The sequence below is a fragment of the Limulus polyphemus genome, unplaced genomic scaffold, assembly GCF_000517525.1.
Source record: "Limulus polyphemus unplaced genomic scaffold, Limulus_polyphemus-2.1.2 Scaffold134, whole genome shotgun sequence".
NCBI lineage: Eukaryota > Metazoa > Arthropoda > Merostomata > Xiphosura > Limulidae > Limulus > Limulus polyphemus.
The window spans coordinates 131,317-146,039 of NW_013665744.1; the positions used below are offsets into that span (position 1 = coordinate 131,317).

At 35.1% G+C, this 14,723-nt stretch overlaps 1 protein-coding gene across 1 annotated transcript in view; it reads left to right on the forward strand.

Annotated features, from left to right (window-relative positions):
* Window positions 1–492: 492 nt before the first annotated feature.
* LOC106473892 (A disintegrin and metalloproteinase with thrombospondin motifs 7-like) overlaps window positions 493–14,723 on the forward strand; it is a 120,010-nt gene continuing 105,779 nt past the window's right edge. The window contains exons 1-2 of the mRNA XM_013934587.2: window positions 493–1,011; window positions 10,044–10,411. Coding sequence (XP_013790041.1) covers window positions 921–1,011; window positions 10,044–10,411 — 459 coding nt within the window. The 5' untranslated portion in view covers window positions 493–920. The remainder of the gene's footprint in view (window positions 1,012–10,043; window positions 10,412–14,723) is intronic.

Consider the following 14,723-nt stretch of genomic DNA (forward strand, 5'->3'; position numbering starts at 1 on the left):
AAAACAAATCACTTGTTGATTTTCCTTACATGTTTTAATAGCAAGTTAAAATAAATGACGTGTATCTTGTTTAAGCACAAACCTTTACAATTGATTATTTGCTCTCTGTTAACCGCAGGAATAGAACGCTGGATTTTTGTATTGTTAGTTTGTAAAGTCACTTCTAATCCACCGGGGGATATTTGATGCGTAACGAAAATTTATTGAGTGAAAGGCTCAAAAGAAATACAGAGTGCAATAGGGATACGTGCTGCGGTGGGTGTTCTCTATGATATAACTTACTTCTATTGTCTTCGCAATGAATGCATTATGACGAGTGTATTTGAATCTAGTAGCCACTTCTTAGTATTCTTAGTCGTCGTCGTTGTTTTTTCTCTTTCCCTCAAATTGATATCGCGATTATATATAATTGAGTTTCATTGTTATACCGCTAGAGGGATAACTAATTTAAAAAGGCTCAGAAAAATGCAAAGCGTGCTTAGACGGCACGACCGTCTATGATCGTCGAAACTAGAATGCAAGGGTACTTATTTCTTTTGAATGTGCAGGTCAGTGTTCGTTCGGCCAATCACACGCTTTGGAACAATATTTCTTGTACCCAGTGGCCAACTGGATTGAGCTTCAGTATAGAAGCTCCTATGACAGTAACTCTTATATAAACCCAGTAGCAAAGTGGATTAAGTTTCACTAGGATAGTTTCTCAAGCTCGCTAGGCTCTGGGAACATCTTGTATTTAGTGGCTTGAGCCTCGAGTAAAGCAGATTTACACTTGTGTTCGTGCGTCCTTAGAGAAGCACGTGGTTTTAAGCGTACGTACGAAGAAACTGGTAAGCGTACAGGCTAGAACCATACGTCTCTGTATTAAAAATATTACGTGTACACATCGAGAGGCTGAAGAGCAAGCGATAGTCTGTACCACGATGGTTCGTGCCCTTCCCGCGGTGCTGCTAGCTGCCGCGGGTCTGGGACTTTTGACCTCTGCCGGCACCCTCTTCCGTGATCCACGGCAAGGTAGGAAAAACGTTCAGTTTTCATTATTTTTTCATTTAGGTCGTTTAACAAAAATCGTTTTAATATTTCATATGGAAATTTCGTTCACCATCTCTTCACGCATATAATACATGATTAAGTATTTATACATTATAGTAATTTTAAGGAGCTTTTGTGGATAAGTTCTACAACTTACTAAAGACTTGAATTTGAATACTTGATATTGAGACTTATGGTCTACACAGTGACAAACCTTGACTTTTCTGTGTAATGGGATAATTGTAAGGTTAGAAACCTTAAAGGCGAAAGTTTCTTTTTTCTCTTGTATACAGCGCCACATTCATTAATTTGAATGCTTCAAAATTGAAAATTATCGTCTCTTTTGTGGAAACTGTTGAAAAATTACATTTGTTAATAGCAGGTTTTATGGCTTATATTTTTCTTCTTTGGGATAAATCCTTTTACCTAAGCCTTTTAAATTATAAATATATATTATAAAATACCCTGTGATCAGAAGTAATGTTTTTGCTTTTTATTATGAAAGGTGAATCCTCGTGAAAGGCGTCACGAAGATTATACATTTTTTCATTTATTCATTAGCTGGTCTCAAACAAATCACTGCAAATATATATATATATTATTATTAATTCTTCTCTCCTTCCGCATAATTACGTACAGTGATAGAATACAAATACACTTGACGTTGCACCTCTTGAAAATGCCGGCTGTAAGTATATTTAGGTAAAAAATTCACAAAGAGGCGAATCCAGGCCTTGAGCCGACATTCTACGTGCGATATAAACCACGTATTTAGTGAACGCTGCAAGACGTAAGCTAGTATCGCTCAGAATGAATGACTTGGAGCACGTTTGCCTCAGCTTTAAACGAACAAGCTAAAGGTCCAATATGCGCCAGACTCATGATGTTAAATTCGGACAAAAGCAATAGCTTAAACCGAGATATAAGCTTGTTAAGCTACACAGCTTCAAAGGCGCCGGTAGGAAGATGACCAGACGTTCCTGTTTGCAGAACGTACAAGCAGCTTGTTCACGAACTCATTACCTCGTCAAAGACGTAATGCGCTTAATATAGGGCCTCGTTACTAAACACAGTAAACTTGTAACGAAACCTGGCGTTGTGAGGATTAAAAAATTACCCCATGTAATATATAATATGTCGTATGTATTTTTTTCAATAAGGAAAATGACATGAACGTGTTTTTAAGGAATCCGAATTCTTCGAAAGACGATAATATAACTTTTAACCTTGATAAGCTACAACTATGTATAAGGAAATACACAAAAAAGTAGTTAGTTATTAACTTACTCACCATATGCAGGAGCCCGATGGTAAGGTTAGCATTTTACAGTTTGTTTTTGCTGTAATTAACTGCAAAATTTCCTAGTGCTTAAGGGTAAATGTATATTTATGAATATATTTTGAGTGTTATTTTGCTTTTATGTTTCAAAAATTACATTTTATTAGTTTAGAAATCGATATTTTGTTTAATGTTATAAACCTCCTGTGCAAAAAATAATAATAAAATATTGTTGATTTTTAAAGAAAAAACTGGAAATTATATCATGAATAATAGCCAAGGATATGCACCAAGAACCATTAGAATTAGATTAAGAGAAAACAATAGAATTTGTACTGTGAGAAAAAAAAAAGAAAGAGAAAGATATAAAAAAAACAATCATGAACGAGTATAGAGCATAAGCTGTCAATTAAAACAAACCAAGTTTTATAATGTCGAGAAGAAAATATGCAAAAACCAAAACAGACCAATGACGTATTCCGTGAAGATGAGGATGAGAACAAACTATCGTGAATTTTTAAAACAATCCAAGGACTGGTATCGAGAAGAAAAATGTGTGAAATACAAAGAAACAAAGACGATAATTTGTAATTATGAAAGACGTGTTTAAAAAACAAAAAAAACAAAACAAACAAGAACTTGCATCTCTAAGAAACAAAAGCTTGCTAGATTCCGCAAAGTTTGATTTTGACGAGGTTTAATGTTCCATGTTTTTATGTTTTCTATATTATTTCGGAGTTTGATAATCTGCAGATTATAACCTAAGAGGAAGTTGAGCACAACAACTGTTATATTGAAAGCCAACTTTGCACAAGACATCCACTTGACAGGCCAAAAACGCTAACTTATAAGCCAATTCTCAGGATTCTTGAGTTTATGTCTAAATTAAACTCCTGACTGTAAATTATTGCTTTCTGGATTAAGTGTTGAGTTGCTTTAATTTTCGTAATTAGCCGATTACAATTCACACTACATACATCCCTTTTAACACTAATCTTATTTTATATGTGTACACGTCATCATGTAGGAAGGTTATAATGGAATAAGTCAGTTCAGAATCTCACAAGTACGAAGGGTTTGCAAAGCATTCAGTGATAAACAAATCCACGTCAATATGAGCGCAACATAACCAGTACATAAGATTATACCAAGATGATACATTTATTTTACACAGCAGATTATAAATAAAAGATGTGTATTATTACACCTTTGTCATCGTACAGGTACATCATGAATAGCATTTACGGTTGGAAACAAAAACAATTCAGAAGTAGATGAAGATGTGACAGAAACTTTAATATTTAGTCGGAGGCAAAAAATATATATAACGAGGCCTACCATAATTGACTCCTAGCGTTAATTTTGTAAATGTGAAAGAAGAAAGTCCAATCTACCACATTTATAAAAGGCAGTGAAACCAGAAAGGGCAGAAAATTTTAAGGGGGGGGGGCAATAAATTGAAAAGCTGAAATTGGTCTAAATTTGTAATAAAATGTTCATTTAAACAAATCAAATGTAATAGTGTTTATAGAAGTTTTATATTTTTTAATTAGATGATATAAAACGAGTTTATTATATATAAAAGCTGAAAAATAACATTATATACAGTATTGGCAAGAACAGTATCAACCAGTAATCAAACGGAATTCACTTCTACTAAGATCTCAGAACGTACTTGTTAGGATTAGTACGTGTTAATATTACGTACATAGGCCGATACTTTTGAACCTACAATTGGAACGTAGTTCAGGCTTTACCGTTGTACCTAGTCAAAACACTCGGATGTAATTAGAAACCATGTTTGGACTACTCTCGTTTTCAGAGCTCAGATGTCAAACTCAAAGCAAACACTTAACCAGGGGACTAACAATAACGTAGTGGAAACTGAAAAACTAAAGTTAAAGCTTCTATAAGCAATAGAATTAAAACAAGTACACAAGCAAAATTACCTTCAGTAAATGAAATAAACATCACCAAATTTGCTTTAATAACCAAAAAGATAGCAGTAGTAGTACTTAAAATATTTTACTTGACACGATATTAGTAGAAGGATATAATATGGACGGTTGTCTTGCTCACATCATACACATAACTACCAAAGGGTTCTTTGTACTAGAGATGGCGAGTACTTTGTTAAAAGTTTGAAATCATTGGTTATTTTCAGTTTTCATACCAAAATATATTTTATTAGGTAAAACAAGATTACAGATTTATTGATAAAAGACTAAAAAAAATGTAGCATTTACGAAATTTACCGGATCTATTTTGTTGCATGATGATACATGTTATTCGCCGGAGGCGAATCATCACAACCCATCAAATCGATGTGTATTCCTACTATTACTTCGAAAAAGTCCAAGCGACGTTACGATGGTGAACTTTTTTGACATGCAAGTAACAATACTCACACTTTCGCGGGCGAGCGTTTATCTCGAGTGGTTCTTATACACCGGAAGTCATTACTACTGATTGAGAAACTCGTAAGTCCGAACTGGCTTATTAATCTTTTCAATGTCAACTCATGACATAAGATACGTTTTTAGGATGAAGAGTATTATTCGTTATTGTACCACGCTTAATTATAAATACTATCCCCCTCCCCCAAAAAAGTTTTGTTACGTTAAAACTTAGTACCATTCATTGCCCTATTTCTCCACACAGGAGGATACAAAGAGTAATAACAAACTGTCAGATGAAATAAAATAGTTTAAGAATGAAAGCTATAAACTTCAACATGAAGTCAAACTATTTTTATTTATGTAATAAAAGTCAAACCAGGCAAAATTTAGAACACACAGACATCTAGCAAGCCAAAGTATGACAGAAAAAAAAATCTACAACAGTTGTCCAGTTTTTCTGAGAATCCCCACAAAAGTGCTTGGATCCTAGGTTATTTATTCAGCTATAATATATACGTTAGCACACTTATAAAGTTTTGTTAAATTTGTGTGATGTTTTGGGTTCAAACTGTATGATTAAATACACAAAGTCCATAAGAGTGAAAAAGTATTTTTAACTACCTTGTTTCGTTGGAATGTTAAACAGAGTAAAGCTGAAATTTATATTGTAATGCTTTTAACCTCTGGAAGTTGAATATATTTCTCAACAAACAAACAAACTTTAAATAACTGATCGAGCAAAATTTTTTGTGTTACTCCAGTAATAAGAGCTCACAACATCTGAAACTGAAATAAAACCCCTTTATTATTTTATCAGTCCACAGTCGTTTGTTTGTTTTGAGACTTTCTTTTTGGTTAAAGAGTTTTCGAACGCTTTCGTCTCTGCATATCGCTTACACACACACAGTAGCATGTTAGCGGATATATAACGCTAGAAACCGAGTTTTGATACTCGTGGTGGGCAGAACACAGACAGCCCATTTTGTAACTTTGTGCTTAATTACAAACAAATAAAATAGTTTCTGGACTATAAAATGGTAGGCAGAAGAATACTAATAACAACAAAGAAAAAAAAAAGATACTGAAGTTTAAGGAATTCACATAAATGAAATTAACTTTACAAAGTTGCCTTTGATTAAAATACGATGTTGATGTAAAACTTAAATCACAACCTTGTAACGAATCCTTTTTTTTTTCACACCAAAAACAATCGAAACGGGCCCGGATTTTCACAAACAATACGTCTGAAGTTCAACACTTCTAATTCAACAATACAACATTGAAACAAAAAATTAGGAAAAAAAGAACCAGAAAGGAAAAGCTTAATTTCGAAAAATGATTGCAAAATATCTTTTTGATAATAAAACATTCTTTCAGGATATTTCTATTAATTATAACTGGCGACACTTTAAGCTATGTTCAATCTATTCTAGAACATCTGGTATCTCAATTAGTTTCGCTTTTATACATTGTTTGGCGTTTATCGGGTTGCTAGGTCTATTTACACCACAGACTCTAGGAATGATTTTGCGACGATTCCAGAAAGGAACACAACTATAATTAAGTATAGCCAAAAGGATTTTACGTAAAAATCTCCAAGGTGTAATGGAATATAATAACTTACAGAATCCTTTCCAGGAGTAGAATTCTGATGAATAAGAGAGAAGACAATCTCAACCATTGTGAAGGGAAGGTTAATGAAATCATCGTTCTCTTCTTTCAAAGGTCCCCTGAAGGCAAGAAATATGTTTGGGAGCCTTGATTAGCAAGGTTACAGTAAACAGTCACAGTAGCAGATTTAGAGCGCATCACTAGAATAACAGCCAACACACCAATCAAGAACGGGGCACGATCATAAGTGAGATGGCCCAGTAACGAAGGTTGGGCGAAAATGAACGTACTAGCTTCTGTACTAGTGATTAATATTGACTTCCGACCAATGCAAAACTAAAATTCAAACTGGCCACCAGTATAGCTAATTATATATACTTTTCTTACGTTTCTACTTAACGATCAGAATTGGCCCGGCATGGCCAGGTGGTTAAGGCATTCGACTCGCAATCTGAGGGTCGCGGGTTCGAATCTCTCTCACACCAAACATGCTCGCCCTTTCAACCGTGGGGGCGTTATAAAGTGACGGTCAATCCCACTATTCGTTGGTAAAAGAGTAGCCCAAGAGTTGGCGGTGGGTGGTGATGACTAGCTGCCCTCCCTCTAGTCTTACACTGCTAAATTAGCGACGGCTAGCGCAGATAGCCCTCGTGTAGCTTTGCGCGAAATTCAAAAACAAACAAACGATCAGAATGCATCATGTTAACGGTATTTGAGGATGTAATCCCAATAATATTTCACGACATATAAATAGAATTAAATTAAAAAGTAATGACAGTAGATATATTAAGTAGTTTAACCAATACCGTTAATGAAAATAACGATAAACGAATATAGTACACCTTACTTAGGGAATACAAAACAACAACAAAACTACCTGTTGGTTCAAACTACTGTCATAGAAGTTAATTTCTCTGAAAATTGTAACCTAATATAATGCCCGATTTCTCTCCAATCAATTCTCTCTAACTCGATATTATAAACAACCTTACTACATTCTAGGCCACGTGCCTCTAGCTGCTTTTGATACTGCCCAAATGTTGCACATTATGCACATTACGTTGATGTGGTCCATTACAACTAAAACAACAGAGGTTTCCCTGCAGCTAGAAGTAATGTGTGTAACATTGACATCTTTAGCATTGGGTGGGACTTGCCACTAAAGAATGAACAGGCAATCGCCCAACTCCAATAAATATAGTTGGTGGAAGACTGTTTCCTTCAAATATCACAATAACACTCCAGGTGTTTACGGGTGAATCGTTGACTATGAGCGAAACGTTGAACAACAAGGATGCAGTACCTTTGCCATACAGTGTCTCCTTGAAGTCGTCCACACCGATTTCTGAAAACATCAGATATAACCCATTGATGTCCAGTAAAATATCAGTGTAAAAAACAACGATCTTTCAGTCCTCTAGTTGTGTTAGTTTCAATAAAGTGGTAGCAGTGTGAGATTACTTCACATCCAAGAAATCACCACCATTGGCCAACTTCCGGACCTTGACGATAGAAGAAATATGTATTATAGCATCTAAAGATTTATCTAAGTGTAACTGATTACTTTTACCGATTCTGATATTTACAGATCATAGAATTACTTCAGACTGTTGTATAGATTCAAAAATCGAAATAGGCTGTCTATACAACCGAAGAAAAATCAGTTGAACCAGACTTGAAGTATCTGAAGTGAATGTCGTGTTAGGTGGACAGTCTTGACAGTCATCGTTATCCATGGATATTTCCATAACTCGACTGTCTAGACAACTGAAGAAAAATCGTGTTAGGTGGACAGTCTTGACAGCCATCGTTACCCATGGATATTTCCATAACTCGACTGTCTAGACAACTGAAGAAAAATCGTGTTAGGTGGACAGTCTTGACAGCCATCGTTACCCATGGATACTTCCACAACCCGACTGTCTATACAACTAAAGAAAAAATTAGTTGAACCAGACTTGAAGTATTTGAAGTGAATGTCGTGTTAGGTGGACGGCCTAACAATCATCCTTATCCATGGATACTTCCACAACCTGACTGTCTATACAACTAAGAAAAATTAGTTGAACCAGACTTGAAGTGAATGTCGTGTTAGGTGGACGGGCTTGACAATCATCCTTACCCATGGATACTTCCATAACCCCAGCAGAAACTAATGAGACGGGCCTGGAAGACTCATTCCTGAACATGACAGTCTAGACAGTACTGCAAGGTAACCTGACAAAGTATGCTAGCATAAGCACAATAGTAGTTAAATATAAGCAAACCCTAGGGCTATTCGGAGCAGCAAAAGATTCCCGCGTGAAGCAGAATATCCTGTTAATAAATTAGAATTTACACAAAATTAATCCTAACAATGTGAGAACAATAGGGGCCTATTAAGAGAAAAAAGTAGTCAAGCTTAATCTATAAGAGCTGATCTTTAACACATCTTCACTCGTTCCTTTGTCTACGTTTTTTTTTTTTTGTATACTTTCATTTGCTACCATATGAAAAGGTTGCGATTTAACGGAGGACAATTTTTAATTATTTACAAAACACCTGATCAACTTCTTTACGTACAGAGACACACTAATCTACATACGACCATGAACTATAGTTATAGTGACAAAACTTCAGCGCCACCCAGTGTCAGTAATTTTGTCTTGCTGTGAAAATATTATTACTCTGACGCGGTGTGAGCCAGTATTATGCATAAATAAATCCAAGAGAAAGCTTAACTAAACGACAGAGGAATACGTTCCTAAATATAAACAGAATAATTAAAAATAACCACCTTATAACCTCTTAATAATAAAAAACAAAACAAGACTGAACTTTGATTCTCAAAAAGTTTTAGAGTATTATTATGCCTTTTTTTTCGTTCATCTAAATCTTTAATTTTAAACTATCACGTTTTTTACAAGAAGACTTCCAAACTTATTCATCGCGTTAGATTTTAACCGAGGATATAATGAAATTCCAGTATTGACTTTGGATTCATTGGATCAAAACTTTCCTAAAACACTAATTGTTTTTTGAAGTATACGCGAAATAAATACACAAACTTGCCACTTTCCTACTTGTTTTGAATTTGAAGAGAAAAGCTATACCAAAAAGGGATTTGTTTTTCTGTTAAAATTGTGTATTGTCTTTAAAATGTTATTTTATTTTTCTCGTTTTGATTCAAATCTACTTTTGATATATGAGAATATGTTCAGGTTCTTTGGTATTTCGTCAAGAAATAACGTAACATTTACATTTTATTACTGTATAATTGCGCCATAACTTAGCCTTCAGTTTTATAGATAGCTTTGTAGACATTCGTTTTAATTAAAAACATGCGAGTTGTGTACCTTATAGACTCAACTACAACTTTGATAGATTCCTATATATAATTTTTGTGTAATTAGAATGCGTAGGGAAGCACTCACGTTGATAAAAATTACAAAATTATATTTAAGATTTGTTTTGTGTGTGTGACGAAAGCCACAATAAACAATTAAAGTTATTTTAGTAACTTATGTTATTTGAGGTATCTACAATTTCTTTTTTTTTCTACCTTTCGGTTTTATTTTATTTCTTTAGTTTTAAGCTACAGATGCTTGGTTTGGTACTTACTAGATCCTGCTGTAGAAATAATCACTGATGATCAAAGGTTTTGGAGAACAGTTAAACTGAACTTTGCGCTCAGAGTTGTTTAAGTATTTTAATCTTATCCATTTGTATTTTTCGTTTTATTTTAGCTGAATTTTTTAATTCTATGAAGAACTACGAATTGGTAATCCCACAAAAGGTGACATCTGACGGAAATTTTTTAAGTCACCATTTGCCTCATCACTACTTATGGAATAATCTTCGCAGAAGAAAACGGTCACCCAGCAACGATATTGTGCACTATCGTATAAATCTGGCTCAGAATGACCTATATTTGGAACTACAGCCTAACTATAAGTTGTTTGCTCCAGGTATGATTATCGAACGGCGGTCATCAAATTTAAATAATACTAAAAACACACATATGAAGTTAGGCCCAGGTTCCATGTGCTGGTTTCAAGGTACTATACGAAACGTCAGTGACTCCCAGGTAGCCATGTCAGCATGCGATGGACTGGTAAGTTTACTTCTTTATTCTGAAAACTAGTTTATTCTCGTTCGACATTTATTTATTTGTTACCGGTAAAAAAAACAACAACGAATTATCACTTTTTATCTTTATCACTTTGTATAAAACTGGATACGGATCTATTTAAATATTTAAACTTGGCACCAATAGAAAGAACCGGTGTAAAATAGACTAGTTTGGTAAAGTATTAAGGTTTGGAGTAATAGTGCACATGCTTACCTAATCAGAAGTAAATGTTACAAACTTTAACAACGTAGTTACAGGGTTGTTCTTATATGTAGGACAACGTTCCTCTGGGATCCGATAAGTCTAAGGGAATTTACACGCCCTATTATTTTTATCGAAGATATATGATATATATATCTAGATTATTTTCAACTTCAACTTCAATTCAAAACTATTGAATATCTGATCTATCTTTACATATTCCATTTAATTTTCTTCAATTTAAAAATAAAACTGTGAAGTATGAAAAATACCCCCAAAAGCCTGAACTCTCACAACTTATACACTGCTTGATTTCATTGGCAAATTTAAAAGTTTAATTCCTATGTAACCCATGCCACGTGACACTGGAGGATACGAAGATTGGAAGAACATAAGGTACTTTATGTTGCCACGCCCTTGTTGTTGTTTTTGCTTTATTTTTACTTAATAACTTTATAAGTTATTACAAGTACATGGTAAAGTAAATTAAAGTTGATTCTATTTCTTAACGTTAAAAGACAAATAATTTATATATCAAGATGGGTTTAATATATACGTAATAACATGTGCAAAAACAGTGGCCAGTTGGTTTGGGCTCGGTTGTTAAAATGTGCTTTTCTATAGGATTAACCTGGTAATTAACCCTTTATCTCAGATGGTACAACGCTTGCTTATAGGATTAACCTGGTAATTAACCCTTTATCTCTGATGGTACAACGCTTGCTTATAGGACTAACCTGGTAATTAACCCTTTATCTCGGATGGTACAACGCTTGCTTATAGGATTAACCTGTTAATTAACCCTTTATCTCAGATGGTACAACGCTTGCTTATAGGATTAACCTGGTAATTAACCCTTTATCTCTGATGGTACAACGCTTGCTTATAGGACTAACCTGGTAATTAACCCTTTATCTCAGATGGTACAACGCTTGCTTATAGGATTAACCTGGTAATTAACCCTTTATCTTGGATGGTACAACGCTTGCTTATAGGACTAACCTGGTAGTTAACACTTTATCTCAGATGGTACAACGCTTTCTTTTGCATTCGAGAGGCTGTTGTTGTATGCAATGCTTCACAAGGGATATCCCTAATTTTGAAGTGACAGGCTAGAGACAGATAGTCAACACCACCGCTAACTTTTGGGCTAATATAATCGACTAGTGCGGAGCGTGATTTTTTTTCCTGGCCCCGTTCGGGAGGTCCTGGATTCGAACCTGAGAGATGAAAATGCTGTATTATCTAAAGATAATCGAAGTATATATTGTTACAACGCAAAAATAAATGAATAAATAGCCCACCCCCTTCAATGGCACAGCGGTATGTCTGCGGACTTACAACGCTAGAATCCGAGTTTCAATACCCGTGGTGGGCAGAGCCCAGATAGCCCATTGTATAGCTTTGTGCTTAATTACAAACAAACAAACAAATAATGAATGAAGGAAGAAATTTGCTACATTTCCGATAAGGTAATTTGTTCATTCACATAAAAGAAAAAAATCTATTAAAATATCGAACAGATAACTTCTGTTTTTGGTATTCCATGGTTTAATTTACGTTTGGAACTAATAAAGTGATCGAGTCATTTAATAAAGGGCGTATGTAGAAGGTGTTTGGAGGCTAGTCATCTCTCATAAATCAAATTCACTATAATGTTTAGTCGTTTAACTAACATCTGAAAATAATTTCCATTAACACCACATTCCAAACTGGACGAGCCTTCGAGCGATCTCCGTTCTGGAAATTATGTTTCTTTGTTTAAAATTTATGTCAAATTCTCCCTGTATTTCAGCTTTTCACGTTGAATGATTTTACTCGATACGCTCGTGGTTAATGTTTGTGGAGTTGTTCGTGGTTCACGTTCAATCCAGTAATTAAGTTAGTACACCTAAATTATATCATTTATAAGGCAAGAACCCAATTCCCCCAGGAAGCGGGGTTGCCTCTCCTGTCTTCTCAACCACTTGGTCCAATCCTTCCAAAACTTTAGTCTGTAGACTTCATTGATCTTTGAAGAATTTTGATAATAGCAGAACCATTTTCATCCGGGTGCAACGTAACTTACTTGAGCTGAATTTTGGTAAAGGAGTAAAAACTAAAATTCTGGTTGCCTTAGACGTACTAAAGTCCCTCTAGCGGCTGCTGAAGCAGAGTTCATTGAATTTATAATTTGAAGTAAAACTGGCATCGTTTATTTGTTTTAGCGCATCTACGTTCTGTCCACCACAGGAAATCGAACTCTGGATTTTTAGTGTTGTATCTTACCGCTGGGGTACGCATGGCTTCAAAAACTTTAAATTCATAATTACAAGAAAATTCGGACATGCCGAGAAGTAAATTATCAACAAAGCCTATAATGCTTTTGAAACTATTAAAAAGTAGGTTGAAGGGATTCTGATGTTTAAACAACACATATTTTCTTTGACAAATAATCTGTGCTCATTAGCTCAGCGATACGTGCGTTTGTTAAAGACATTAAATCACGAGTTCTTCGTTTCTGCTCAATATCGTGTAAGTTTGATTAATATATATTTATAGTATTTATGTACACCCTTGTACGTCCGCTGACAGTTGATACCACTTTGTTCCAGTGAAACTTCTATCCAAATATTGATACATTTCACGTCTTAATTGGTATTTTCACATTAGATCGTAAGAAATCTACGTTGGAAATGCTATATGCGGATATATTTGTTTCTTTATTTTGGAGCAAAGCGACATTGTGTCCACCGCGGGGAATTGAACCCCGGATTTTAGCGTTGTAAGTCCGTAGACTTACCGCTGTCCCATTATGAGGGCTCGGTATGGCCATGTGGTTAGGGCGCTCGACTCGCAATCTGCGGGTTCGAATATACGTCACATCAAATATGCTCGCCCTTTCAGCCGTTGGGGCGTTATAATGGTACGGTCAATCCCACTATTCGTTGGTAAAAGAGTAGCCCAAGAGTTGGCGGTGGGTGGTGATGACTAGCTTTCTTCCCTCTAGTCTTACACTGCTAAATTAGGGATGGCTAGCGCAGATAGCCCTCGTGTAGCTTTGCGCGGAATTCAAACCAACAACCCATCAGGGGACATTTGCGGAGGGGGAAAGAAACCAATTAACGGTACAAAATTAAGATACAAAAAGTATTTATTAAAGGCAAAGGAAGTCTAGACAGATATAATAACGAAACAAATTACAATGTTGTCTGGTGTTTTGAAATCAATAATTTTAATTGTTACAGAAAATGGAAATCATTGGAAACTGTGATTGTTGTTAAAGTGTTACTGCTGGGCATCCAATACAAAACTTTGCCTAAGACCCGTATAGTCGTGTGCCTAGTCTCAGCACGCTAACATACACATTATCAGTTCTTTACATACAATACCGATGACGTAAGTCATATTAGCCAGGAGCAAAAATACCAGAGATTTTTTGCTTCATTCTATTTTTACAGACTCGATCTAGAATCATTAGGCATTGTTTGAAAGATTCAGTGGTAGCCGTAGCAACATCGGTTGCTCTAACCTTGAACAGGTTTTACCCCTCTTCATATACGATTAATATCTCCACAAAAACACGTTTATTTCCGAATAAAAGAGGGCAATATCCCAGAAAATGTCATGATTTGTCTGTCACCACACTAATATAAAAGGTTAAAAATGAATCCATTAACACTGTAATGCGATCAGTTTGACTTATAAGTTTAATGTAGAAATTAAATTAATTTTAAAAGTGATTTTTATTAGAAGAAAATAGTTATCATCCATATTGGACTCAAGTGCTAAAAAATATACATACAAGCAAACAATTACCTTATAATGGTTGGAGACGGCTTGAATTGGTAGTGAAGAAAAACTATATATATATGCACGCACATATACATGCATATTTCTAGCGATTGCTGGAGAGGCATGTTCTCCATTTCATCTTTCCTACATAACATAATTTTTCCTTGAATACAATAAATGTATTAAACAACCCATTAATTAAACACAACATTATCAGCTGAAAGTAAGAGCCTGGCATGGCGGTGGTTAGGGCGCTCGACTCGCAATGTGTGGGTCGCGAGTTCGAATCCTCCGTCACCGAACATGCTTGTCCTATATG